This window comes from Lissotriton vulgaris, chromosome 10 (assembly GCF_964263255.1).
Source record: "Lissotriton vulgaris chromosome 10, aLisVul1.2, whole genome shotgun sequence".
In the NCBI taxonomy this organism is placed as follows: Eukaryota; Metazoa; Chordata; class Amphibia; order Caudata; family Salamandridae; genus Lissotriton; species Lissotriton vulgaris.
In genome coordinates, this window is record NC_141698.1 from 225,179,924 (window position 1) to 225,204,708 (window position 24,785).

At 47.7% G+C, this 24,785-nt stretch overlaps 1 protein-coding gene across 3 annotated transcripts in view; it reads left to right on the top strand.

Annotated features, from left to right (window-relative positions):
- Positions 1-24,785, top strand: part of GTF3C1 (general transcription factor IIIC subunit 1) — a 2,762,707-nt gene that overhangs the window by 845,165 nt on the left and 1,892,757 nt on the right. For all 3 annotated transcript variants that reach the window (XM_086940909.1, XM_086940911.1, XM_086940910.1), the window contains one exon: positions 10,522-10,709. In XM_086940909.1, the coding sequence (XP_086797035.1) occupies positions 10,522-10,709 (188 nt within the window). The remainder of the gene's footprint in view (positions 1-10,521; positions 10,710-24,785) is intronic.

Consider the following 24,785-nt stretch of genomic DNA (forward strand, 5'->3'; position numbering starts at 1 on the left):
GCACAAACATAAATACGTGGGAAGTATAATGTATTAACCCTCAGTGGGTCCCACAGTTCGTCATATTTCTTTCAGGAAACACATCGATTTATCTTGCATTCACTGTGCATGAAAAGCTCTCCAGTGAGCTCCGGATTGCAAAGCTACCTTCACTTTGAGAGCTGCCTGCTGCGCCATGAACTAGGAAGGTTCCTGTCCATATTGCCCTTTCTCCTACGGCTCCTTCCTCATTCTTCAGGTGGTGCGCCAGCTACGACCGAAACATCCGTCGGATTAACAAGCGACCTTCAAAAGCACGAAATAATTGAATTACCTGCTGCGGAGTGAGTCACTGAAAGGCAGAGCATTGGAATAAAAAAAATCTATATATCTATATCTATATATCTTGACATCCCTCCTCACGAAGAAATCAGAGGCCAGAGGGGAATCCAAAGGGGTAAACATGCTTTATTGAGCAAAACAGTGGCGGCGGATGCATTTTGGCATTGCGCCTTCCTCAGCGCCCTTTACAGCAAAGCGTCCTTCATCCTCTTGCCCAAGACCTGCTGCTTAATAAGTGCTTGCACGCCCTGAAGTCTCCTCCCCATGTTGATTCAAGAAACCTGTTGATTGCTGAGATGAATGTACAGACTTCAACTCCCAGAATGCAAAATGTGTATGTATCTGGGTCGGCGGTGTGGAGAAGTGAGGAACACGTTGTTGCGGGCATGACTATCATTTGCAGGTAAGTGGGTGGTGGAGGAATCCCCAAGAAATGCACAAGTCCACGGTCACCACCTTGGGTCCCCTCGTACTGCTACAGCCGGTTGAAACAGGACCGCTATTGGGCAGGGGCAGTCATGCAGCCGCGTAACGCCCAAACAGAGGTAAAATACCTCACACTGCTCATGTCAGCCTGGGAAAACTGGCAGACACCGGACATCTCGATCCACCGAGCCTGGTTGACGCTGTCAGACAGCGTGATGTCAGTTGTTGTCCGGGTCTCTTCGCGTAGCAGGGCCATCTGTGCTGCACCCCTGACATGCGCTGAAAATATGACTTGACATCCCTCCTCACAAAGAAATCAGAGGCCAGAGGGGAATCCAAAGGGGTAAACCCACTTTATTGAGCAAAACACAGTGGCGGCGGATGCATTTCGGCATTGCGCCTTCCTCAGCGCCCTTCACTGCAAAGCGTCCTTCATCCTCTTGCCCAAGTCCTGCTGCTCAATAAGTGCCTTGCACGCCCTGAAGTCTCCTCCCCCATGGTTATTCAACACACCTGTTGATTGCTGAGATGAATGCACAGACTTCAACTCCCAGAATGCAAAATGTTTATGTATCTGGGTCGGCGGTAAGGGGAAGTGAGGAACACTTTGTTGCGGGCATGACGATCATTTGCAGGTAAGTGGCGACGACCTGTGCCCATCTTTCTCAAGAAATACAGGTCAGTGTTCATGGAAAGCAAAGATACATTGCAACATAAAATATCACTGAAAAGATTTCATACACTTCGTGTCTATTATAACGCCGATATTTAGCAAGCTATTTACATTTTCAATCACATTAAATTACGCTGTGCATTCAAATAAAGATTGTGAACTCAGAAATAATTCTAGCTAAAAAAACACGTAATTCGAGCACAATGCGCTTTGCAATTTATCATCATAATTTTACAAATGTAATGACGATTCAGGGTAATGTACCATGATTTGGCAATACATGCTCGTACAAATATATCGGCAAAGACCCAATATCACATGACTGACACCAGCGTCGATAGGAGGGAGAGCAGCGTCTCGCAACGGTCGTTCCTGAACACACAAACACACATATATATATATAACATCAAATTCTATTAACACAACAAAATGATACTGCATATGATCAAGTTATGCTTGTATAACAATTTTTTCCTATTTAATACTTCTGTATACCAACAACTCCGGGGTGTGGCCATGGGGGCATGCTTCTCCCCCAGTTTTGCATGCTTGCATGTAGGCTGGTGGGAGGAGCATGTCCTGAGGCGCATCCTGTTGGAGTTCTTTCCTGACAAGGTCATTGCCTGGTGGCGTTTTATTGACGATGTCTGTGTAGTTTGGCAGGGTTCTGTTGAATCTGCCCAGGCATTTGTGGACACGATCAATGTCAATGATATGAATCTTAGTTTCACGGCCAACATCAATAGGGAGAAAGTATAATTTCTGGATGTAGAGATTTACATTAAAGACAATACGATCAACACTAAGCTCCACAGAAAAGCTACGGCTGGAAATTCCATCCTCCATGCCAGCAGCACCCACCCTAGACATCTAACTAAAAGTATACCCTACAGGGAATTTTTAAGAATCAAACGTATCTGTAGCAACAGCAATGACTTAAAAAACATGTCTAGATGACTCTACTCAAAGATTTGTAGCCAGAGGCTAGAAGATAGAGGACCTCAAAAAATATTTATCCCTGGACAGAGTTATGCCTGAGACTGAGACCAAAATCACAACCAAAAGTGATTGGCTAACAAAGAAAAAAGGATTTGTGAAGTGCAGCTCTTGTTGAGCTTGTAAATTTGGTATTAATACAAGGGAAGTCCAGGATGCATTCTCAACTGATTTATTTCAACTGAACAGTCTTTTCAACTGTAAAACTGAATTTGCGGTTTACGTTTTAGAATGTACCTGCAAATTAAAATATATAGGCAGTACCAAGTTACCTGTGTCTACACGCATTTTACAACATTTACGTGCCGTTGTTAATTCAGACTCAAGCTACCCTGTTGCCCATCATTTTAAACTTGTACATAATAACAATCTTAAAGACCTAACTTATTTTGTTTTAGATGCGGTGCCTAAACAAATAAGGGGTGGAAACAGGGATAAAAAGCTGCGTCAGCTGGAAAGTAGATATAATATGCAGTTTGACACCAAAATGCCTAATGGTTTGAATACAGGGGAAGATTTGTATACCTTTTTATAGCTATCTGAGCCTTTTTTCTTGTTGTTGAATTGCAGTCATTTGATTTTGATCAATAACTTCCACTGGGACCAGTGGTCGTATCATGAATTGTCCTATTTTTCATAGTGAGTTTTAATGAAATATTTTGAAATTTATTTGTTTTATCTTGTGGTTTTTATGCGTGCTGTGCCACGCCGGTTGATTTTTTTCGACCCATTTTTACTGGATTTTAACTAGTTTTACTTCTCAGTTTTACTGGTTTTTATTCGGTGTCTATGGTTGGAGGGTTGACTGTTTTGTGGTTTGCATGTATGATAACAGCAAGATGGATGTGTATTGGCAGCTACAGACAACGATGAGCTCTTGCTTGATGGTCGTGTACCGTTATTTATTTATTTCCTTGCGCTTAGCACTGGTCACTTTAAAGCACAGTTGAGATATAAAATTAATATTTCTGACCCTTTTCTATTTATAATGCAACATAAATGTATAATGGTGAAATAGAAGAGAATTTATTATATATTTTTCTTATATTTTTCTTGGGTTCTATATGATCTCGTAACTATGCTTGAGATTGATTGCTTGTTTCCTGTGTTATTCAAGATGTACTCACTATATATATAATTTTTTCTCCACTGGTTTCTGTTTTTACACTTAATGTTATTTGTTCCAAACATAAAATTTAGGGGTAAACATGGCAATTACATTCTTTTATGCTCATTGATATTAGAGTATAATTGGAAGAATCTGGGCACTGGCCCTCGTTGTCTGACTATGAATTATGGCTTTTACATACAAATTTGATATAGAGGCACTAGCCTATGTCTTCATGTATGATGCATATATATTTTAAGATAAAAATATATATATATGTTGTCTCCATAAATCTTTGCACTTTATGTATTGTCATCAATGAAGTCTGTTTTCCATACCCATGTATGAGAAGGGGTGGAGCATATTATGCGGTGGAATGGTATTTAAGCACTTAGGGGTCATGACATGTCATGTGCTCAAGTCCGGGAGCACCGGACGAAACGCGTCATGTCTGCACTGAGAGAATAAAAAGCACTTTATTTCTACCTGCCGTGTGGTCCGTTTCCTGATTCCTGGTTGTCCTGGTAGCGGTGTAGTTGGGAAATCGTATATATATATATATATATATATATATATATATATATATATATAATCTGGTGCTCGCATCAGAAGGATTTTATTTATAACAAATGGGGTGTGAGGGGAAAGCTTTTCCGTAGTCTTCACATTTTTTTCCCACTCACTGTGACTCTAAGCATCCTGAGCCTGTTATTAAAGGTCAAATCAGTCATCTCCATCTTTGAGTTGAGAGATGATTTATAGAGCGCAACTTTGCCCAAGGGCGTCAAGGCGCTAAAGATGGAATAAAGATCTGTGTGGTGGAGGACGGGAGGGAGGATCAGTTGTAGGCCTGCCTGAAAAGCCAGGTCTTCAGAGCCTTTCGGAAGAGGGGGTAGGAGGTAAGTTCCTTTATCTCAACCGGAAGGGTATTCCAAATTTTTGGAGCATAAGAGCTGAAGGCTCTGTCGCCCCATCTGGCTTTGCTGGTTTTAGGGACCAGCAGAAGATGTTTATTGGCTGACCGAAGTGCCCTACCAGGGACATACAGAGTTACCAGGGGTTTGATGTCTTCAGAGCCAAACCCGTGCAAGACGCGGTGGGTGAGACATAAGACCTTGAACTCTATTCTAGCCTGGACAGGGAGCCAGTGAAGGTCCTTCCTAATGGCAGAGGCGAGTTTCGGGGCATCAGTGACAAAACGGGCTGCTGCATTTTGAACTATTTGCAAACGCTGTATCTGGGATTTATTAATTCCCAGGTACAGTGAATTACAATAGTCTAGCCTTGAGGAGATTAAGGCCGTCGTAACTAGTTTACGGGCATCGGTGGAAAGATAATGAACTAATCTCCTCAGGATTCTAAGAACACCACAGCAGGTGGAAGTCGTTCTGCTGACTTGCTTTTGAAAGGAGAGTTTGGTGGCAAAAATGACACCTAGGTTCCGGGCAGATTGAGAGGGCAGTGGACAGGTTCGTAAAGAAGAAGGCCACCAATCCAATGACCAAAACTCCTCCTTGCCTCCGAAAATCAACACCTCCGTTTTTTCCCCATTCAATTTAAGGGAGTTCCTCACCATCCAGTTAGCAACCGCTTCCATGCAGTTCCTGAAATTACTAGATGTAATTTCAACCGTTTGTGAAAGGGAGACCATGATCTGAGTGTCGTCAGCGTAGGAGAGAACTTCCAGCCCAAACGTTCTAACAAGCCTGGCAAGTGGAGTAACATAAATATTAAAGAGCGTGGGGCTCGGGGACGAACCCTGAGGCACCCCGCACTGCACAGGCTTGGCTGGGGAAAAGAAGTCACCCAGCTTGACCTTTTGTGCACGGCCTTCCAGGAAGGATTTTAAGAGACTTAGTGCAGGGCCGTCCACTACTATCTCTTTGAGCCGTTCGACTAAGATGGAGGGAGATAGAGTGTCGAAAGCGGCAGTAAGGTCGAGCAGGACCAGAAGTGTAGCCTGGCCACTGTCGACCTTGGCACGGATGTTATTGGTGACGACAGTCAGAGCGGACTCAGTATTGTGGGACCTGCGAAAGCCGTGCTGAGAGGGATCGAGAAGGCTGGAGCTCTCCGGGAAGGGACTCAGATGGTGGTTTAAATGGGCCTCTAGCATTTTTGCAGGTGCTGGAAGAAGTGAAATAGGCCGGAAGTTTTTAAGGATCCTAGGATCAAGTGAGGCCTTTTTAAGGAGGGGCTTAACTATGGCCATTTTCCAGAGGGTGGGGAAAACACCTTGGTGGATGGCTAGATTGATGACTTCCAGGAACACCGGGAGTAAAACATCTCTACACTCTTTGAAGACCTTTAGAGGGCAGGGATCAAGAGGGGAACCTGATTTAAGCCTATCCAAATACCCATTGAGTTGCTCTAATATGATCAAGGGAAAAGTAAGAGAGCAACCCTGCGGTAACTCTGCTGGATCTTTGGTATGAGGGTAGGGAGGGGGGATAAGGGAGGATCCTAAAGCTTGGTTGCAGGCTTCTAAGCTGGAGTGAATATCCGCTATCTTTGAGTAAAAGAAGGCTGAAATCTGATCACAAAGCTCCTGAGATTCTGTTACTGGGCTGGGGGCTTGCAGGACTGACAGGGAGTCAACAAATTTGAATAGTTCCCTAGGAGAGGTAAGGGAGGTGGTCAGTTTAGAAAAATGTGATTTGTTTTCTGCGTGCACCGCCGTTTTATAATCTTTAAGTAGGAGTTTGTGTTTGATCCTTTCATCTGGGTCTAGATTGTCTCTCCAAAGCCTCTCTTGTCTCCTACAACCCTGCCTCAGAGATCTGAGAGAATCGGAATACCAAGGGGCCGAGGGACGTTTCCTAGCAGAGTGGGTCTGTTTGATGGGAGCAAGTTTATCCACCGCTTTTGAGATAGCGTTATGCAGATCAGAAGCAGCAGAATCAATGTTATTTGTAAGAGATTGGGGTTGGGTGGGGAAAAAGGGGGCTAATAGGTGACTATTTATTGCTCTGAAGTTTCTTTTGAGTTCCCACTTACACGGACCTGCTGGGGGTAAGGAGAGGTTGGGATGTATAAAGTCCAAGGGAATGGCCATATGGTCTGACCAGGACAGAGGGAGCGGGGTCCCGGACTCTACCCTGGGGTCGTTAGTGAAGACTCCGTCCAGGGTATGGCCAGCTGAGTGTGTGGGGCCGTTTACGATCTGGTTAAGACCGAGGGATGACAGAGTCCATTAAGGAGGCAGTGTCAGTAGAGTCCTCTGTATCTAAGTGAAAGTTAAAATCTCCAAGAATGGTAAAATTGGGTCTGTCTATGTACGGTTCAAGCAGCTTAAGAAGCCTCTGAATAAAAGGAGGCCGGGGGCCAGGAGGCCTATTTATCAAGATCCCCGCAAAGGAAATTGATGGGGAAGGGTAGAGTACAAAGTAAAGAGCCTGAAAGGGATCGGAAGGCAGAGAGAGGGGCTCTGTTCTTTCACTTTGAGTCGTGCTCAGGAGTGCCTAGCCAGGGCTCATTTGAAGACTATGATAACTTTTTGTGGTCTTGGTTCTTAACCATTCCTAATGCGGGCGATGGACCCACCCAGGCACCCACACAAGTTGGAGAAGTGTGAAAATGCTTGGTGGGAGTAATTTTGTGTATTATCCACAGATTCCGAAACATTCCCTCTCTGAAATATCAGGATAAGGTGCAATTTCAGCCAAAAGTTGAGGTTTGCAGGACATACATAGTAAGATAAGAACATGGAATCCATTCAAGTCACACCACACTGAACTCTCCTGGGTGTCTTCTTTTCAGAAATGTGTAGGTTTTCGTAAATTACCCTGGGTGGCAGCTGAGCGCAGGCCCAAATACCGCAGCTACCCACATCACCAAAATAGATCAAATTTGCAAAGCAACAATTGTGATGTGTCCATTCTGTTTTTGTGCATTCCTGTATGGCTTATCTTACAAAACATGCATGTATCCCTCTTCATCGTTGTTCATTCATTAGATCTAACCATATGAATTGCTGCATTGGCACAATACAATGAAATGATTATATGCCACTGCTCAAGTTGTTTGCTCTGGTTACAGCATGCTTTTAGACAACTAACAAATACTATATATCTCTGCAATCATAGAGGTCTGACGGATTTAACTGTATATTACTTTTGTAAATCGCCATCAAGGCAAAGACTTAGATGAAAATGTTGTCAGCTACTGGTATTATTCTTATTTTCTATTTTTACACTGCCTATTTCATCAATTCGTTTCTTTGGGAATGCTATGAGTGATCTATATAGATGAGCTCATGATAAATTCTGAATTTTTACTGCTTTTCAAAACTGTACAGCTTTCCTTATCCACCCTTTTCTACCATAAACGGCATGTAGGTAAAAACAAAAAATAGGCTAACGGGATTACTACATAGAAAATTGCATGACCTGTGGTAGATATATATATTTACTTTTTACAAGTCAACTTGCTTGCCTAGCATTTTTCCCATTTATACTCAAAAATATTTTTTAAAATATTTTAGCCTCTTGCTCAGTTCATAGTGGGAAAATCAATAAACACAAGGTATCTTTAGAATCCCCAACATGTTGGAAAAAAGGAACCACATTTGTCCTGAGTCCCTTTTGTGGAAAAAAAAGTTAGTTAAGTTTATGCATGAAGTGCCACACACAACAAACCAGTATTGGCAAAGCCAGTTGGTTTTGCTTCAGCGAAATCTATTGATTTTTATCTGTGTTTTTAGACACGTTATACAGCAGAGCTAGCTGATGTGCAGCATGGCTTAAAGTGAAAACAAAGAGACAAAAGATTTAGCAGAGGTGAGAATATTTGATTTTCCAGTGCTTGCTCAATACGGCAAAGAACAGCCTTCTATTGGCGATCTCAATGCTGATGAGTCAATGTCTTCTGCGTCTGTTTGACAAGAAGTAAAACTTTAAATGACCGGATTCTGCTGCTGTTTAGCGGTGTCTCCATGGCAACAAGACTCTGCCTGGAACGCTTTTCAGCGCCGGTGTGTTCCTCTTGTGCAAAGTGGTGAGACGCTATAGGGAGAGGATCTCCGATCTATGAATAACAGAAGGTTATGGAGAAGCGAGCCAAGCAGAATCGGTGCAGAAATGTCAGCAGTTGTGAGGGGGGAGTGAGGTACCCAGCGCCCTGTCCCTCCATTAGTAATACAATAACTACCCCAGGACGGTTTATATAAGACATGTCAATGCCAGATTTTCTGCTGACTAGCAGCCCTCTTGTCTTGGCTTTAATGTTTTTTTAAACTGCCTCAAAGTAGATGAAAACAAAGCACTATGAGGCAGCCAGTGTTGACCACACCATAGTGCTTTGCTTTTATGTGCAAATTGAGACAGGGCTTGGGGAGAGTTGGGGTGTCAAGGGAGGAGGGTGGCAAACAAAGTATGTGCAGCAGGAGGAGGGCTACGAGTGGGTAAATAGAACAATGGTGGGCGTTTAAAAAGAACAGATGGAAGAAGGAGGGCGGATTAAGAAGATCGCAGGTGGGAGGCTAACACGACTGGGTGGGGCTGAGAAGTTTTGATACCGCGGGAGGTGGGCAGGTGTAAAGGAAGCAAACAGTTTAAAAAAAAGTGCCTGCAGTGAAAGGACCTTGGGCACTGGAAGAAGTACTTGGTCCGGGCTCCACTTCAGAAGGGAAGTCTTGAAGCCCAGGGGGAAGATCGTGGCGCTGACCAATAGGAAGCAAGGTAAGAGAGTGATTTGGGGGGGGGGGCAGTGGTAAGTAAAGATAAGTGATGAAGCCCCTAATAAGAGATTTTGTTTTGGATACAAGCTATTTTGCATGCACAGCGCAAACTTTGTGCAGGCGAAACCTAAAAAAAATGGCTGAGCACGGAGGCGGGAAAAGCCTCCGCAGCTAAGGGGTTAAAGAAGATGCAAGTCTGTATAAAGCTCATTGAGGCAAGCATGTTCACAATGGAAGAAAGCACTGGAAGCACTTAAAGACTGTTTGTTGAAGACATAAAATAAGGTGGGAAGCCTTGAACATTTTCTGTGTACAATAGAAGAAAGTTTGCAAGAAAAGGTGAACACAATTACAACTAATTCAACTGTATGAGGACTGTAGGGTGACCAGCGTTTCCCTTCTTGAATTAAAAGTAGAGCATTTGTGATATGACGAGCAGAAAGCGAAGATTACAATTCAGTGTTTTCATACCTAAACCTATACTGTGGCTCTGAAGTTAGTGGTTTAACATTTTTGCATGAAGTTATCCTTGAGGGTTTGGAATTGGACATGTTGCCCTTATGCAAAACAGCTTGCCTACACGCTAAGAGTCCACCCTGATCAGTTCCCACTGTTACTGATCGAACTTGGGAAAGACCAACAAAGAGAAAAATTACCAAGAGTAGAAGCAGGAAAAGATGATGTTACAGTTCAGTGTTACTGGGTCCACATCTTTCTAGACCCAAATTTCTCGACATGGATTTGGAAGCACTCTATTGAGGGCCCTGCATAATGGAAGTGCCACAGAATGACTAAGTCTCGTGCTATTGTCAGATCTCTCAGTTTCTCTTTTTTGGTGAAGCCATCTTATTTTGCTTTCTACTACCGTCCTTCTCCTGGACTAATCATATACTTTATTTTTTGTTTACATTTTACACATCTAAAACCGAAATATTTAATCCCTCTGTCAATGCGATACTGAATACTTCAAAATTAAAATGTAAAGATAGCCTTACATTGTTACTTATCAAGCACCTTAGTTAAGTATATTTGTTCTTTTCTATGAGCCTCAGATAAACGTATAATGTTTCAATGATGGTTTATTTTATTGTTTTATCAAGTGTTTGTTTTTTTAAGATTAAACAGTTAGACTGCTTTCTCCGTGTTAAAAAATGTAAAATGCATTTGAAGGAGGAAAGCAAATGACGAAAATGATTTAAAAAAAAAGACAAAAAAATGGTTCTGTTAACTTTGTAACATTGAGTTCATAATCCTTGCTCTTTACAGTTGCTCGAACTGTTAAGTTTGGTATGATTTTTGTGTTTGTTCTTGTTCAAATAGATTAAAGGTACCTCACACTTATTCGATTGATGTGGAAGAAGGCAGCCACAATGTAGAAATTAAGTCTCTGATGTTTGAAGGACCCGATAAATTCCTAGCCCAGTCTGATATACTTGTATGTGCAGCTACAAAAAAGGTTGACCAAAAAATGGGCATAGCTCAGTTAAAAGATTATCACCCTATTATTGGTAAGTGCTGCAGCTTTATTGCTTTTGTTGACATATGCAGATAACCAAAATGTTTTATCATGCAAGCATGACTGTATGTAACTCTTTGTGTGTTAGGGTGGGTACATCGATCTATGTGTGCTTCTGTGTGTACATCACATCAGTCCCTCTCCTTTACATTACTCAGTGCAATCTTAAAGGTTTTTTGGGGTCCCGGGCAAAACACATTTTCACAGCCCCCTTAAGGAACACGTTTTACATGTATTGCCTGTTTACAGCATGATGCCAAACAATACTAAATTATTTGATAGAGTTCCTCAAAAACTGTCACATTTTTTTTACCTGGGACTTTAAAAATCTTTAATATGTTGCTGAGTAGAGAGGCCAAGTCAGAGGGAAAAGGTAGGCAGAGAGGGAGAGTGACTTAGATTGGGAAATAGAATAGACCAGTTAGTTGTAGTTAACCTGTGGTCCGTGGACCTCTGGGGTTGGCGACCGCTTAGAACTTTAAATAATAAGAAATTACTAAAGTGTATTTAACTAAAGAAGCAAAATGTAAATTTGATATTGGGTTCTGTAAAATTAAGTTAGTATCAATAACTTTATTTCGGTCAACTGACCTTAAAAGTAGTAAGTACATATACATATATTAAAAGAAGTAATGTATACAAATTCATTAACATAAAAAGATAAATAGTTATGAAATATAAAACATAAGAGCAGAGCGCCCCAGTCCTCCTGACATTCCAGCTACACTTAGAGTTTGAGGTTGCTATTCAGTGGCCAGTGATAGGAGACTAGTCCAAATTCTGCTTTTCTTCTAATTCCCCACATGTGACCTAGAAATTTAGAATTGCTCAAGAATACAAGGGTTTTGCATCTGTTCTAAGAATACGTAATGCCACGCTGTGACCTCTGGTCCCTAGCTATTTACACGTGGGAGTAAGCCATTTACTTTTTGAAACAGAGTATGCTGGGCAGCCAAAGAAGACATGGCCTACAGTTTCGTTCTGGGCAAGGTAGGAAGTAACCCTTATTAGAGGCATTCTGTTACCGCAAGCTTGTGAATGCATTCAAGGAGATTGTGCCATATATATTTGAATTAATTATAAAGCTTTCTGTCTACAGGCATTTGGATCAGATCAAGTAAAAACCCTCCAGGGAATGCATCATTTTAAAATCTAAAAATTCCACTGTTAATCTACCTAGATTAGTATTTCTGCCGCTCGTAGCAGTTACTTGCTGCCAGATTGTTGTTTGCCACAAGGGAGCCAAGGGGACTACAGAGCCCAGAAGCCCTGAAACACCGCGTACCTGGGCGCCACTGCAGCCACGCCCACAGTCACCGCGCTATATTACGGCACACGGTCCCCGCGTCGCGGGGGCCGCTCGTAGCCGTTACTTGCTGCCAGATTATTTGCCACGAGGGAGCCAAGGGGACTACAGTGCCCAGAAGCCCTGAAACACCGCGCATCTGGGCGCCAGCGCAGCCACGCCCACAGTCACCGCCCTATAGTACGGCTTGCGGCCCCTCGCTTTGCGGAACGCGCGCGCCGGGCCAAGGGCGGGCCCGTTTGAGCCCATTCGAGAACGGGCGAAGATGGGACGGGGGCCGCCCCTAACATCTCTATTAAGGGTAGTGTGCGTTTATGTTCCATCTGAACTAAATCTCAAAGCCACCAGTCAGCCTATGGTGGAGTTGGCTTTACCAGCTTTTTTTTTTTTTTTTTTAATATATTTTTATTGCAGAATTATAAACCACAGGATACAATTAATCAGCCAGTTCACTCGTGATATCCCCCCGTCCAATAAGAAATCCCAATCGTACACAGCCATTCAGCCCGCATCCCGGAGGCCGGGCGGCATATTACTTCATTCAATAGGAAAACATCACGGTGCACGTCCCATAGGGACCATGGTTGAAATGTCGTTTTGCGTATCTGCTTTTACCACCCCACCCACAACAACACTCCCGTCAGCCATCCCAGTGATAATCAGGGGTACCGCCCTTGTCGGGACCTGCCCTAGGCGCTATGGGTTGTCACGCTTCGCCGCTCTCCCCAGCCATTCCACAGTCCACACAGTACCCCCCGTCCTAGTAGATCCAGAGTGCCCGAACGAGCTACCATCTAATGGCTTCCGGCCCCCCCCAAACTCCCGCTAACCAAACCCCCCAAAGCCCCCCTCCCCTGGCAACTGCTAAGGTGTGTGCCTCGTCCTGCCGAATTGGATGGATCCACTACAGTGCGTGGTGCAATACTTCTGTGTTCGCCCCGCGGTGTCCGTCGGCTTAGTTCTCATCATCCTCATCCTCTACCAAAGAATCACGCAAAGCTTGTACCACTAACTCCCATGCACGCGCCGCATCCAATGCCTTCTCATTCCCCATCTTGACAGCCTGCTTCATCCGGAGCACACTCTCGCAGTCAGACCATCGCAGCAGTTCATTCTTCCATCTACGCAGTGAAGGCCCCCCCCTGGACTTCCAATGCCACGATATTTCCCTCTGCGCCAATATCAAACCCAGGTCTATGAATTTGCTTGTCACCTTGGTGTGTTTAGTATGCGGGAACCAGAGCAGCAGGCACGCCGCCATATCAAATTCCACCTCCCTATCAGTCACTTCATTCAGGAGTTCCCCTACCTCCGCCCAATAGGTCCCCAGGTGTGAGCACCCCCAAAACAAATGGTCCATGTCCGCTCCCAGAGACGAGCACCGTGGGCATCGAGCATCCGGCACCTGAAAGTACCGCTGTAATTTCTCAGGCGTTAAATAAGCCCTATGAAGCACATAGAAATGTACCTGCTGAAAGCGCGCATTTCTCGTGCCCTTCCACGTGCGCCGCAGGATGTGACCCCATGCCGTATCCGGTATGGGTCGGCCTACGCTCACCTCCCATTTAGCCTTGAGGCCTTGGAGTGGTTCCAGTCCCTCATTCAGCATCCTATTATGGAGGCACGTCACAGCTTTGAACGTACCTGCCGCCATCACCACATATTGGCACGCCATAGTCGTTGTAGGTTCCATGAGCCCCCCTTTCCAGTGCTTCTGTATGGCAGCCACCACTGCCGCGTGTAGGAGGAAACCCCCATCGGGCAGCCCGAACTGGTCCCGGAGCGCTTCGAACGGCGCCAGAGCCCCGTCTATGTATAAGTCGCCCACTACCTGCAGTCCCGCCTCTTCCCAATCCAGCAACGGGGACCAATCTCCCCCGTGCGGCAAAGCCGTCAGCATTCCGATCGGGATCTCCGGTGCATAAGGCCGCGATGCCCTCGCTCTCCGAAGGCTCCTCTGCCAGCACAGCCGGAGCGTCCGCTCTTCCATGGTGAGGGCCCGTAACTCGAGCCTCTGTTGCATGATGATGTAGGACAGCACGTGGCGTTGTATCCCCCGATCCCGGTCCTCCTCTGGACCCCGAAACACCCTAGCTACGTTCTGTGTAAGGACCTGCAACTGCTCCGCAAGATAATACAGCTCGAAGTCGGGCACAGCCATGCCCCCTTCTAGCTTGGGGCGAAGTAGCGTGCTCAGGGCCACTCTACGGCGGCCATGCCCCCATAGGAAGCCAATAATCATTGACCTCAGGTCTCTAAAGACCCCCTGAGGAATCCAGACAGGCAGCGTTCCGAAATAATAGAGGAAGCGGGGGAGCGCCACCATTTTCAACAGTGCAATCCTACCCAGAACCGTCAGCGGGAGGGTCGACCAGAAAGACAAGCTGCCCCGCAGTGCCCGGACACAGCGACCAATGTTTCCCTCCAATAGGTCCGCTGTCGCGTGGTAGATGCGAACACCCAGATAGGTGATGCAAGAGGGCTCCCATACCACACCCAAATCGCTGCCAGGGTCTGGCGATCCCGCTCGCAGCGGAAACACACAAGTTTTCGCCCAATTGACCTTAAGGCCCGACAGCCGGCCAAACTCAGACAACAGATCCATCGCTCCAACCAATGCCCCCCGAGGTGTCAGCTAGGTACAGGAGCAAGTCATCCGCATATAGCGATATATAATGCCACTGCCCACCGCTGACTACCCCCGCGTACCTGTCACCCGACCTCGCATGGACCGCCAAGGGTTCCATCGCCAGAGCGAACAATAGGGGGGAGAGAGAACAACCCTGTCGTGTGCCCCTGCCCACCGGGTACGCCGCAGACACCAGGCCGCCCAAACGCACTCTCGCCGTTGCCGAGGTGTATAAGACCCTCGTCCACCTGCGGAACCCCTCGCCCATGCCAAACCTCTCTAACACTCCATCCAGGAAAGACCATTCCAAACTATCAAAGGCCTTCTCGATGTCCACGGACAGGACCGCCGGAGCTCCCTCCCCGTCCAAGATGGCGTCCATTATTCCCACCAGGCGGCGGATATTCAGCGCCGTGCTCCTCGTGGGTATAAACCCGGCCTGGTCCTTGTGTACCAGGCCCGTCATATGTGGGGCCAGCCTGGTGGCTAGGATTCGGCTCAGGATCTTATAGTCTACCGTCAGCATGGATAGCGGGCGATAAGACTTCACATCCGCGGCATCCCGGCCAGGCTTTAAGAGCGGTACAATCAAGGCCTCCCGCATGGACCCAGGCAATGCCCCCGCCTCGAAAGCTTCCGTATACACCACCAGCAGCCTGGGAGCCAAACTGTCCACATACTGTTGATAGAATTCAATCGGCAGTCCGTCCACCCCGGGCATCTTGTTGCGGGCCATTTGTTTGATGGCCACCCGTATTTCCGTGAGCGTGATCGGGCTACCCAGCTCCTTCGCGTCCTCCTCGTCTAGGACCGGGAGCTGCCTCTCCTCCAGGTATTCCGCAATGTCCTGATCCCCCACTCCCAGCTGACTCTGGTATAATTCCTCATAATACCCCCTAAAACGTTCCAACACCGCTGCCTGGGAGTACACCATTTCTCCCTGCGCATTATTAATGCTGAGGATCGGGCAGCCCCTAAGTTCCGGGTTAGCTAGTCTGGCCAAGAGGGTACCCACCTTGTCCCTTTCTGCATGTGCCCTGATGATATACTGCCTGTAGTCTCACCACCACTTTCATTGCGTCCCATTCAGTGGACCTACTCGTGGCCGTGCCCTCATTGACTCCGAAATAGCTATCAATGCCTTGCCGAACCGCGTCGCTGAACACAGAATCCTCAAGCGTCTCCGGCCGAAGCCGCCATGTTGGTATCACCGAGCGCTCTCTCTGCCACTGAATGTGTTCCACTAGGGGGTTATGATCGGAGATAGTCCTAGCCAGGTACTCCGCATGGGAAATCAATGGGGCTAGGGATCCACCGCAGGGCACCGAATCAATCCTAACATGCAGATCATGGAGAGCAGAATAAAAGGAGTAATCCCTGGCACCCCTGTGCTGCTCCCTCCAGACATCCAGCAACCCCCATCGTTCCTGCCAGTCCGTCCTATGCGCGGCCAGCCTGCGCACCGGGGAGTCCACCAGGGGGGGATGGGACCTATCCAGAGCTACATCCGTGATCGAATTGAAGTCCCCCCCTAACACTATCGGGCCCGCCAGGAAAGAGGCCAAGGACCCCGAGAGGCTATCAAAGTATCAAGCTTGTTCAGTGTTCGGTGCATATACACAGCAGAAAACCACATCCCGTCCATATAACCTCCCCTCCACCGCCACAAACCGGCCATCCGGATCCACTACTTGCTTCAGCACTTGAAAGGGTATCCCCGCCCTCACCCAGATCAACACCCCCCTGGCATACGCTGAGTAAGTGGTGCCAAACACCTGGCCCCACCATCTTTTCTGCAAGGCAGCGCACTCTTTTTTGGTGAGATGAGTCTCCTGGAGCATAGCAATCTGAACCCCTCTGCGTACTAGATATGCATGTACTTTGTGACGTTTCACCATAGTCCGTAGCCCCCATACCTTCCACGTCAGGCATTTCAAATTAGGTAATGTCCCCATTCCAGCTTCGTACAGTCCGCTTCAAATAACGAAGGTTCATAGCCCCCCCAATGCAGTTGCCCCCCCCCGAACATTCCCAAAACTGAAAAACTTCCCAAACCCCACTCCCCAGGACAGAGCACACGAACCCAATGGCCGCCTCCATCCAAACCTTGAACCAACTTCTCGCACTCTTACCCTGTGGTCTCCACCACAGTCGGCCTTAAGGGACCAAGGGGGGTGAGTCACCGCCGACCCCAGCAAGCGGAGCCCGCGCCCCGCGCCTTCATCCCCTTCGAAGCACACAGCTCCCCCTCCCGGCAACCCGCCCTCTATCAACAGGATACCACCCTACCATGAAGTCTCGATCTAGTCCCAAGTCTATCTCAGCCGCAGAAAATACCATCCGATGTCTGTGGGGTCACTATTGGCCCCTTCGAGCTTTCCGCCTCTGAGAGTTCCTCTCCCGTCCTGCTGCCTTCCCCTCCCGAGTCCGTTTCTGCCCGTTCACTGTTCTGTTGTGACCCTGTAATGGCCGCCGTCGCTGCGAGCGCATCCCTCTTCTCCGCCGCCATTTGAGCCTCCCGTTTCTCCCGCTGGCGCCTGTTGCGGGATCTGATGCGTTGTGACTGCCTCACCCGGGGCTGCTTGGGTTGGTCCCGCCTGCTTTTATGCGATCTGTCCGTCCCCGCTCTATGACTCCAGCCATTGCCAAACTTCATCCGGAGTCTGAAAAAAGTGCGTAGAGCCATCCATTATGATCCGCAGCTTAGCCGGGTAGAGCAAGGAGTACTGGATGCCTTCCTCCCTGAGCTCCTTCTTCACCGCGAGGAACGATGCCCTGTTCTTCTGGACCGCTTGGGTGTAGTCCGGGAAGATCGTGACCTTACTGTTCTCCACCTCATACGGGCCCAACATCCTGGCCCGCTGGATGAGGAGATCCCATTCCTTGTAGTGGAGGAGCCGCACCACCATCGGGCGGGGGGGGGCGGCCAAGCCCCGGCGGGCGAGCAGGCACTCGGTGAGCTCGCTCCAAGGTGAAAAAAGGAGTAAGCCCCTCCGGCGCCACCACAGTGCGAAACCAGTTCTCCATATAGGCCACCGCATCCTCCCCCTCAATCCTTTCCGGCAGGCCTACGACCCGCACGTTGTTCCGTCTATTGCGGCCTTCGGCATCCTCCGCCCTCCGCTCCAGTGAGTCCAATCGGGCCAAAATGTCCGTGATCCTGTGCTCCGCGGTCACCACCGATGGCTTCAGGTCCAGCAACAGTTGGTCATGGTCCTTGACCCTATCCGCCAGCTTCGCGTGATCCGCTCGTAGCAGCCCCAGGCCTGTGGCCACTCGGGCAATGTCATGGTGCAATGCTTCCTTAGTTGAGGTGATCGCATCAAGTATGGCATCCAAACGCCGATTCAGCCGCTGTTCTTGGTCAAGCTCCGGGGAGGGACTCTCACTCAGCCGAGTTGATGTCGCCGAGTCCCCCTCAGCGCGACTCCCGGGCATCGGTCCTCCGATCGCTGCCATGCCAGGGTGCTGCGTCACAGGTCCAGGTGCCCGTTTTGCTTTGGCGCCCGTGGTTCCGTGCCAGTCTCCGGGCACCGGGCAGTGCAATGTCCCCACCGACGCTCTCAGGAGCGATGACCAGTTAGACGAGCTCCGTCCCGTCGCCCCCCTCCGAAGCTTGAGGGGGGAAGGATGACTCTTAGGGCGGTGGCCAACGAAGGTCCCCAAGCTCCTGGGCGAATCAGGTCAGCGTCCCCTGGTCTCAGAACACAGCACCGCCGGTCCTAGTGCCGCGATCAGCCGAGTGCAGGATCTCTTTGCCAGTCGGCGACAACTTGGCTCAGGGCTGAAGTTCGGGGCCGTCCGACCTCCTCGCCGCCATTTTCTTCGCACCCTCGGCAACACCTCGGCCGCCTCTTCACTCGATCTCCTCGGGGCCAGCAGTCCCCCAGCAACTCTCCGATTGTGACCAGCCGTCCCCTTACACTTCAAAGGACAGGAGCGTCGTCTTCGGGTCGCCTAGGGTCCCGAAAACAGGAGAATTAGCGGGATTCCGCGCGGAGCTGCGAGCTCACGCCGCCATCCCGATCGGCGTCCAAGCCACGCCCCCTTGGCTTTACCAGCTTTAACATCATGTCTGCCACCATAGGAGGGAACGCCAGAAAATCTTGCCGGAGGGTCGGTAATAGGTACTTTGGACCAATTCCTTATAAGAGCAACTTATGTCTTAGCTCATGAAATTGAGCTAAGAGAAAAGAGAAACACGCATCCCAGATCACCATTATCTAGCGTCAAGACCCGCTCTGCCTATAGCTCCAAACTAGGGGGGTCTCAAGTTACGGCTGGCTCCACGTCAATGTCAATGTCGAAAAGGAAGCGTAGTGGGGCCCAGGCAAAAGGAAGAAAAGCAAAGCTAATGAAAGTAAATACAGCTACCGATAGTGAGACCCCAACTATTTCCCACGGTTCTGTAGCAGGTCAACCTGTTAACAATGTGATCACAGTGTCTTCAAGTCCTGGGGATGTTCTACCAGCTGAGATGGATCAGCCTTTTGGACTAAGCTGGAACTTATTTTCAAAAAGACCTGCCTTCCAATTTATGATAGATTGGACTCTACTGAGAATAGGCTTGTATGCCTGGAACTATCGTTTACATCGGCCCAGGCACCGGGTGGAAACCGGACTAAGGTGGTAACTGGCGCACAATCGAGCAGGACTGAGCCTAACAATGTTGTTGCTGACCCTATAGTCATACAGAATGCGATTAACCCAGCCAATGTTCCTGCTCCTGTGGGGCCCTTACATTCCTCCCCCACACCCATTTCTGGTAACTTAGTAGCACCCACCCAAATCTCGCGGAGAGATAGGTCACGGTTAGTGGAAGACAGTAGACCAGCAATTCGACAATCACTAATGAATAATTCTTCTCGGGTCCCACCTACAAAAAGCTTTCTATGTCTAGATCTCCCCCCTGAATCTACCCTATATGTTGTGGTCCTTACGGGGGTACCCTCTTTGAGCCAGACTAAAAGGGAGACGTACATGGATCTCAAAAATAAATGTATCCACTGGATCAATTCCAATCGGCCGCTCCCCACCCAGGTATCTGCAGAAATGTTGCTGCTAGACGTGTAGATTGGGTGGGGTCAAGGAAAAAGTGCATAGAGGGAGACTGCATGATCATTAATTTTAAAGACAGTAGGGCTCTTGAACACATCTGTAAGTTGACCCAGGAAGGCCCAGCGACCTTAATCCAGTCTTTATCCCTGACTTATTTTTATCCACTAGCTTACCTTGCCCCCTTAAAAAAGTTCGCAGATAGGGGGCTACAGAATTGGAGCAACACTGGGGGCCTAAGGTTGTTTAATATATATGACATGTTATCTGGGCTGGAAGACTGCCACTAACTATTGCTTGAAAATGCAGTGGCTTCCAAGGAGGACAAACCAGATAAGAGCCCATCTCTTCCTGCTGACAAAGTTCGTCTCCAGGGTGGGGTTAAGGGTACCAAGCCCAATGAAATCCAACTCAATGCAGAGAGATTAGTCACGAATCAGACGGGTTACGAGGTAATATCAAACCAACCATTGAGTGAGATAAACTTATCGTTATCTGAGCAGAGTATAGAGCATGGGCGCCCTCCTCCTATTAGTTGGCTGGATAATGTTGGTAGCTCTCACAGTACAAATTGTCCAACTTCACTGGTATCTGGGAACCTAGCGGGTCTGGGTTCGAAACTAGCCTCGCCCGACTGGGCTAATTTTATTAAAAAATTTGATATTCGTCTCTTCCAAAAGACTTGGTCAGTGGATTCTGTTTTTAGGCTGGGTTATCTTAACTTTTATGTTCCTGCAGTTAAGAAAGAAAAGGGTCGCCTAATAGGAGGCTTAGTGATTTAGGTTAGGCAGGGATTAAGCTGTAATATTCAACAGCTTCCTGTTCCAAATGATGATATCCTAACAGTAAGAGTTACCTTCTCCTCAGGGGAAAGCATTGCCATTTTTAATATTTATGCAAGAGGTCATCCGGGAGGGAAAAAGTCTGAGGTAATATCTTCCTTAGATGATTTGATTGAGGCCTTGCCTAGAAATACACTGCCACTTGTAGCGGGGGATTTTAATCCCACCTTTGAGCCACTAGGGCATGATGATCAAAGTTTAACGGAGGAGGAAGACCCAAGATGGGGTATTCCCCAACTTGAATTGTCTCCCATTAGAAAATGGACTGAGGCAGCAATTCAATTGAAAGGGCTATGTATGGCGAAACAGCTAAGGTCTGCTAACGGCCGTACGCGGTCTGATAGACAGGGCAAAAGAACGTATGAAAATGGCCTTCGGTCTAGCTGCATAGATTATCTGCTTGTCCACCTAAAACTATGGCGTTGCCTTGTAGATATGGCGGTAATGGGTCGCATTGAGAGTGACCATAACCCCCTTGCATCATTATTTAAGTTCGAAATAGTTGGTCCTGTAGCAGTAACCCAGGGTAGATCAGTGCCAGACCTTGCCCTAACTAATGACATGCGCCCCCTTAAGTGGAACAAAGTCATGGATCAGTCAGATACCCTAATTGCCACACAAAATGAAGCAAATAAGGTACTAGTAGAATGGAGGATTGGTGTCACTAGGAGGGACTTCCATCCCTTTATGATCAATGCCCATACTAAACTTTTTGCTGAACTAAAAACACACTTTTGTAAGTTAGGCCTAGGGCAAGCAAATTAAGTAAGAAACCCAAGGGTTGGTACAGTGTGGCTTGTAGACAAGCACGGACCGCGCTGGGTTTAGCCCTAAAAATGAAAGACTCAAGTATGGTAAAAGAGGCACGGGTCTGTTACAGGAAAGTACAGGCAGAGGCGAAAAAGATCTGGGATGAGTGTAAGTGGCATGAAACTCACAGAAGCTTGTTTGGCCAAGAACCCAAAATTATTCTGCGATGCATATAAATGGGATAGGGGCGGGTCCCCGAACCGGCCACAGAATAATGTTGCCCAGCATCAGTGGGTTGACTACTTCAAGCCACACAATGCTTGTACTGGTAGTACTGAGCATAATTAAATATTTTCCTCCACATTTTATGAAGGAGTAGCCTTTACCCTAGAACAGGAGTCTCCAACCTTTTGTGTAGTCAGAGCTACTTCTGGCCAGTGAAAATCGCCGTAAGCTACTGAACCCGAAGCAACTCGCGCATTTTTCAGAGAGACCCCCACGCCTAGTTTCATTGACTTTAAGCCTAATTTCATCAGAGCCCATTCTGTGGTTTGAACAAAATACACAAGACAGGCCTGACTTAAGAGTTCCCTAGAATACCAAAAGGAATGATTTTGGATTTGTGACGCTTCAAGACATTTCAATTAATAGGTCCAAAATTAAGGTCCAAAACAGCTAACGAGTATAAATTACAAAACGATAAAGTAGTATTATCACAAAATTAGCTGCAACACACCATATGATTTGTCTTTTTTTACTGCATGATTTTGTCAAACTTGCTGCATAATTTGGTCCCCCAGTGCCACATAATACCAGTGACCCTGAACCATGAATTAACAGTCATGCCCCCTCAATCCCATGCCCTAATCCCCCCCCCCCCACCTCATCATGAGCTTGGCCTCGACTACTGGACACAGATAACTGCATAGTTGTAAGAGGCAGTGGTACCCAAGAGCTTGTGGAAAGTGAGCAATCAGACAGCATCACGAAAATCCTACTGCTGATCCTGGCTGTATCTATTTTTACCTGCCTGCCAAGTAACGGTAACCTATACACGTGCCTTTCAACGTTTTATTGCTTTTATTGTATTGTCTGTATTATCATTCTTGTGTCTGTGACTGCTGTTGTCTGTCTTCCCCCGCTGCCTGTACGTGGTCCGTGCCCCTTTTTCTTCCCTCTGTTCCCCTCGCTGTCCCTGTGCTCTCTCTGCCCGGTCTTTCATTCTGTACCCCTTGCTGCCACGTATCTCTGCCCGGTTTTCCCTTCTGTTCCCCTCGCTGCCCCTGTGCCTCTCTTCCCGTTCTGCCTTCTGTTCTTAGCTGCCCCTATATTTTTTTATTCTGTATTTTGCCTCTGTGCCTTTTGTTTTTTTTGTGCCCATCTGCCCGCTGTGCACTCGTTTTCCCTGTTTTTTGTGCCCTTCTCCCCTCTGTTCCACTCATTTTCCCCTTGTTTTTTGTGCCTTTCTGCCCTCTGTTCCACTCGTTTTTTTGTGCCTTTCTGCCCTCTGTTCCACTCGTTTTCCCCTTGTTTAAGTGCGACACCTTATAGAATCTACACTGGCTTTGGAGGTACTGTCATTGGATATAAAATAAATGTTCTACGAATAGTAATGCGCAAATTGTAGCAGAAAAAAAAAGAAAATGCTAAAATAGCCTTTGCGGTTATTGATGGTGGTAGAAGGAAATCAGCTCAGTGCTGGAGATTACAGAATTAAAGCGTACAAGGGAGAACCTATAGGATTGGGTATGGCAAGCTTGAACACCCCGACTTGGAGCAGGCAGGCACATAATGTGATGAACACGAGAACAAAATGATGGAGTCAAACTAATTGATGTACTTTTTTAAAACTGTGTGTGGAGATGGAATCAATTTGTAGGAATCTTCCCTTCTGTAGTCTGATGTGGTCACCATCCTAGATGACCAGTTTAATGCTGTGCTACTGGGCCACTTGCATTATAGATTCATAGAGGGCTGCACTTGTAATACAAAAAGGAACCATGTGGGGGTGGCGTGTGCAGTCAGACGAGCATGTACTCCACGACTGAGCCTTCATCAAAGAGCCTGCAGCAATGGGGGCCCTTCCATTGAGTTGTAATGGGGTGAGGAGGGGGAGAAGTGACCCCAGAAGATGTTGCGCCTAGGGTCCTAACGTCGTGATAGGCCTGTGCAGAAGTATAATTGCATTGTCACGGATGAAGGGCTCCCCGAGCCTAGACCTGCCATCTTGGGCCTGTGGGACTTATAACGGGACAAAATCAAAGCTAGTACTCACGAGTGTTTAGCCAGCGGAGGGAGCCCTGTGAGAGAGACCTGCCTGAGGCACCCTGGAAGCATTCCTCGTTTAGAGGGCAAGGCAGCTAGATTAGGGAGAACAGCGATTTGACCTCTGCACAGAGGTAGACACGCAAGCCGAGGGAGGTTTGGCAGACTTCTCAGCGGGTGGTGGAGCCCCCGTGGAAAGCACCAGAAAAGAACCCAGCCTATCATGGTAAAAGCCAGAGTGGTGACTGCGTTCATAAGTGGCTTCAGTGTGCTGGCTGACCTGTAGCACTGCGGGACCCAAAAGGGCCTGGCTAACCGTCTCCTCAGCGTGCCTCATAAGATCAAGGACAAAACAACAGGCTGGTGCTTGGGTAAACAGGCCTCAATGTCAACAACCAAGCCCCTGCAAACCGAAGCCTACAGTTTACATGGGCCCCTGCTGTTGGCTCCCCAACTGCCCCTTAACCGCCACAGATAAAAGTGCCTACCTGGCACAGCATGGGTTGCTCCATTGCCAGTCACAGGCTGAACCTGGATGCCACGATCAACAGATAATTAAAAGGGCCTCATTGTTAGTTAAAGGAGCATGACGCAATATGTATTCCTTTTACCACATACCACTGGGCCTCAGGTGACTTTGCATCGTGCGCCTCCCACCGCTCTTCTCTGCTGTGATCCACCGATAAGTAATCCGCAGCGTGCACCCTGCTCATCCGCACTAGCACACGTTAAGATGAAATTGCGGTGCAAGACTTCAAAAGGCAGGTGGCGCAAGATGACTCCTCTTCACCCCGCCCTGCCCCACTCCAGCTCAGTAGAGCCTATCAGAGGAGTTTGGGTGAGGATGGACAACAGCTATTTTAAAGAGAGGCCAAGAAAACAAAGACAGTAATGGGCTACAAAGTCGAAATGCTGCCGCAAGTTACTCACTGGTCGTGGGCGAGCTACCAGTAGCTTGCGATCGACCGGTTGGAGACCCTGCCCTAGAAGATGTCGATAGGGCGCTAGAGACAGTAATTGAGGGAAGAGAACTGGGTATTGATTGCATCCCTGCCGATGTATTTTTAAACGACAAGCAAACTTGACGATTATACATCGCCTACTTGGCAAATGCTATAGCCCAAGGGGCCGCCCTCCCTCACTCTTGGAAAGGGGCGGAAATCATTCTGGTGTATAAAAAAGGGGACAAGTGTGTCGCAGGCAATTATAGGCCTATTAGCC